Source organism: Merops nubicus, unplaced genomic scaffold (genome assembly GCF_000691845.1).
Source record: "Merops nubicus isolate BGI_N331 unplaced genomic scaffold, ASM69184v1 scaffold32217, whole genome shotgun sequence".
Lineage (NCBI taxonomy): Eukaryota > Metazoa > Chordata > Aves > Coraciiformes > Meropidae > Merops > Merops nubicus.
This window is the reverse complement of record NW_008618884.1, coordinates 1-4241: the sequence shown is the minus strand read 5'-3', so window position 1 is coordinate 4241 and position 4241 is coordinate 1. Positions and strand designations below refer to the sequence as shown.

The 4241-nt window shown below is 63.3% G+C and overlaps 1 protein-coding gene across 1 annotated transcript; it reads right to left on the bottom strand.

Annotated features, from left to right (window-relative positions):
- Positions 1-21: 21 nt before the first annotated feature.
- ECE2 (endothelin converting enzyme 2) lies at positions 22-4044 on the bottom strand (the record flags this gene model as incomplete). Its single annotated transcript, XM_008943616.1, has 13 exons — positions 22-89; positions 432-542; positions 845-948; positions 1157-1234; positions 1328-1426; positions 1622-1732; positions 1988-2102; positions 2230-2372; positions 2778-2966; positions 3165-3230; positions 3308-3454; positions 3599-3723; positions 3829-4044. Coding segments are annotated over 13 exons (1572 nt in total), but the record flags the coding sequence as incomplete, so codon positions are not given.
- Positions 4045-4241: the final 197 nt, after the last annotated feature.

Genomic DNA, 4241 nt, shown 5'->3' with positions numbered 1-4241 from the left:
GTGCTGCCCACAGGCTCTCACCTTGGTCATCAAACGCGTGGGTCAGCTCATGCCCCATCACCACGCCGATGCCGCCGAAATTAAGGGCTCTGTGAGGCCGCGGGAGAGAGATGGGTAAGTGTGGGGGCATGGTGCCGCTGCAGCCTGGGCACCCCCTCCACGGCCTGGGCACCCCAGCTGTGGCCAGGGCACCCAGTAAGACTCTGCTCTGGTTTGCCCCCAGCTGGGAATGAGTCCTGTTGCGGACACCGGTGCCCCCATGGGGAATTGGCAGGCTGTCTTGGCTGCAGGAGGTAAAGCCTTGAGGAACTGACCCTCAGGCCCCTCGGGGCTTTGCTTTGTGGCTGTGAGGGGCTCTGCGGGCTGCTGACTCTGACCCAGGAGGTGTCCCCCACCCCCAGAAGATGACTCCATCCCCACGCCGGGCTCACTTGGGGTGGTTGTGGGCGTAGAAGGGGGCCTGCAGGATGCCAGCAGGGAAGACGATCCCGTTCTTGGTGGGCAGGTAGTAGGCGTTGACGGTCTGCGGGGTCATGCTCCACCTGGGCAGGGCATAGGCAGCAATGTGTCCCCTCTACCCCTGCCCCGACACCCTCCTGTGCCATCTCCCACCGCCTGTGTGGTGCTGCCTTGCCTGGGGCTGGCACTGCTGCTCCCCCCAGTGACCAAGGGACCCTGTCCCAGGGACAAGCCAAAGCCACCACGGGTGACCCACAACACTGTGCCACCCCATGGGGGGACCTTACTCCCGGGGAACTGATGCTCCCTAGGCCGTGCTGCTGTGGGAGGTGGGACACTGTGTAGGTGTCGCATCCTCCACCCCTCGCCGGGCTCTCCCCCTTACTGGTCGCGGTTGGGGGGTTTCCGGAGCTGGTCGGCCATCACTTTGGCGGAGAAGTTGTAGAAATTGAGCATGTTCTGGAAAAAGGAGTCCTCCGAGACCTCATACTGGTGAGAGAGAGGAGGGATGAGGAGGTGTCCACCAAGGTGGTTCTTCTCACCTGGGCCAGGATGTGCTCGGTAGCAAGGTGGCTCCGCGTAACACCCTGTCCCAAATGGGTCCCTCAGATAGGGACATCACCTCACCATGGGGCCCCCCCGGGCTTGACATAAACAGGGACCAGACGCCCTCCCCACGAGCTGGGTGTCCCCCTACCCCATCATAGACATCGTCCAGCTCCTTGTTGTCCAGGATGAAGTCAGGGAAGCCGATCATGTCGTAGATGGCATCCGCCTGCATGGGGAAAGGCCCTGGCAGTGAGAGGGGGTGGGGGTGGCTTACCAGGACAAGGGGAGGTCTTCTGCCTGCTGTCCTCCGCGAGGTCACCTTCTCCTTTGCAGCCTGCCTGGTCTTCTCATCCATCCAGTCCAGTTGGTCCAGGGACACCTCAAAGGCCGCTCGAATCTCGCTGATCATCTCCTCAGCCTGGGGAGGGGAGGGAATGAAGCCCCCCTGCCTCTTGCAGCCCCTCTAGCTGGGACAGGGTGGGCAGGATGTGACCTTCCCAAGGTTGGGGGTCCTATTTCCCTGCTTCCCACCTTCCAGCCCTGGGGTTTGAGGGGGAAAAGGGGCACTTCTGTGGCCAGTGATGGGGAGGGGAAAGGGTAGAAGCATCCTCACGATGGCCTTGCTGTCCCGGTCAAAGGTGGCTTTGACGAAGAGGGAGCCCAGGGCAAAGCCCAGCGTGTCGTCCGTGTTGGAGATGCAGGTTTGCCAGCGGGGTGTGCAGGACTGCGGGAGTGAGATGGGGGGGGTCTGTGAGACTCCCTGTCCCACTTTCTTCCCCCAGCCCAGCTCTGCTCCCTCCGCAGGGGGGAGATGCTCAGCAGCTAAAGCCCCATCCCAAAAGCCGATCCCTGGATTCTCTGCAGCATCCAGAGCTCAGCATCCAGAGCTCAGCATCCCAAGGGCATCCCAAGGGCAGAGGTAGGACTGGCTGCTTCCAGGCTGGGGGTGGAGGGGGCTGGTCCTGGGGTCCCCTGTTACCTTTTTGGTGCCATAGAGCGTCTCCAGCAGCCTCTCCTGGGCTGTCTCAAAGCGCTGGTCCAGGCTGGAGGCAGTCTTCTGCACCAGGTTCCAGATCAGGTAGTTGTTCAGCACGCTACCAGGGCAGAGGGATGCTGTGGCTCACCACAAGCCATGGGGATGCCCTGGCCTCTGAGCCACCAGTGAGCCCACAATGTGCCCCTGCCACGGGGGCAATGGCCCAGGGCTCACGGGCACCTCACCTCCTGTCAGTGCCGTTGATGAGGTCAGAGACCTGCTGGAGGTAGGTGTCCCCGTACACCACCACGGGCTCTGTGTCCGCTAGCTCCAGAGGGGCCAGGGCATAGGACAGGTAGTCCAGCCAGTCAATGGCAGGGGCCAGGGCCTGGAGGCGACACAGGGACATGGGCACAGCTCTGCCCCATGCTGCCTGGCACAGGAGGATCCCCTGGGGCAGGGGCTGCGCTCCCCAAGAAGGTCCCAAGGTTCATCATTAGCCCAGATCCCTTCTCTGCCCCCAAGCACTCTTCCCATGGCTCCTTGTTGCTCTCAATGCTGTAGAACAAAGAGGGGACCCCAGAACCGCCCCCCCTCAGGGGGGCAGCTCCCCTCAAATCCTAACGACCAAGGGGATGAGCACCTCACTCCAACACCCAGTGCATGTCCCAGAAGGGATGGGACTGCCCAGAGAGTCCTGCTGGAGTGGGGGACAGAAACCCCTCGGTGTTGCAGTGGACAACCCCCTCGCATCCCCACAGGGTTTCCCCAGGCTGCACCAGGCTGTGCACACCTGCAGCTCAGCGATGTTCATCTTGTGGTAGATCTTCTCGTCGTCCCGCCGCTCAGCCTGGGGCACAGTGATGTTGGCCAGCTGGGTTTCAAAGTCCAGCACCTCCTGCATCTGGAGACGGGTGGGCTCCGGGGCTCCCCCCAGCAGCGTGCCCAGCTCCACCATGTAGTCCAAGTATGCTGCCAGGACCTGGTGGGACACCAAGCCCTGGCTCAGCACCAGCTGCAGCTCATCCCACTTCCCCGGGTGGTTCCAAACCGATGCCTGGGCACCATGCCATGCAATGGGCAGGGTGCAGGTGCCAGGTGTCCCCCAGTGCTGCTCGCACCCCGTTGTGGTGGGTTTCCCCCAGCTGCTGCTGTCAGTGTGCCCAGCACTCAGTCTCACCCTCTCATTGGCAGTCTTGTTCAGGTAGTAATCCCGGGATGGGAGGAAAAGCCCCGACTGGTCCACCTGGGAGGAGAGAGGGGCAGCATGGGCACCCCGATGTCCCCTGGGTGCCCACTGCCCCACGGTGCCCTGGTGCCAACCTGGATGACATTGCTGTTGGAGCTCTTGGAGTCTGCACCCACGTACACCGTGAAGAAGGGAGTTGCCCGGTACGTGCCTGACACCATCTTGAGTACCTCCATGAAGCTGGTCTGGTTCCAGGGACCAGTGACGTTCCACCCCCCGATCTGCCAGCAGATGGACCCGGTGCCTCAGGGAGGGACGGAGCCCATCCCCGAGGGCTGCCCTCTCTCCAGCTGCACGAGGAGCCGAGTGGGAGACTTGCTGGGCTGAGCCCTGACAGCTCGGCTCATGTGTGGATGGTTGCCCACCTTGTCGATGAGCTCCACCAGGGGCTGGGAGCCCAGCTCCTCTATCCTCTGCTCCTTGAGGCAGGACAGGTAGTACCGCTGCGTCTTGCGCTCTGCCTCGCTGCTGGAGTTGAAGGTGGCATTCTCTGCGGGAGGCTGTGGGTCAGCCCCGGGGACGCCAGGGCTCTTTCCGCCTGTGCCCGGAGGTCACCCCCCCTGTAGCTGTGACGCACCCCACCCGTGGTGCCCACCTAGGAGGTGCTTCATGATGGCCTGGTTCTGGTCCCAGATGCTGTTGAAGGTGCTCCACTTAGAGCGTCCATTGGGCAGTGGGTTCCTCTTGATCCAGCCCCCGCACGAGTACTGGTAGAAGTCCTGGCACGGGTCCGTCTCTGTGTCCAGGGCCTCCAGGATCTTGCTGGCCACCCGGACACAGGCGTCTGTCAGGCACGTGCTGTGAGAGGGATCTGGCAGGGAAGGCATGCGTGGGGCTGTGTGCACGTACCAGGGAAACCGAGGCACAGACCCGGGGGGGGGGAGGCTCTGCGCGCCCCCTGGGGCCGGCAGAGCACCCGGAGCGAGTGCCCCAGCCCCCCCCGTTCCGCCGTGTCCCCCTGGTGCAGGGACACCAGGGCCGTGGGACCCCTGCCTACCTCTGCGGTAC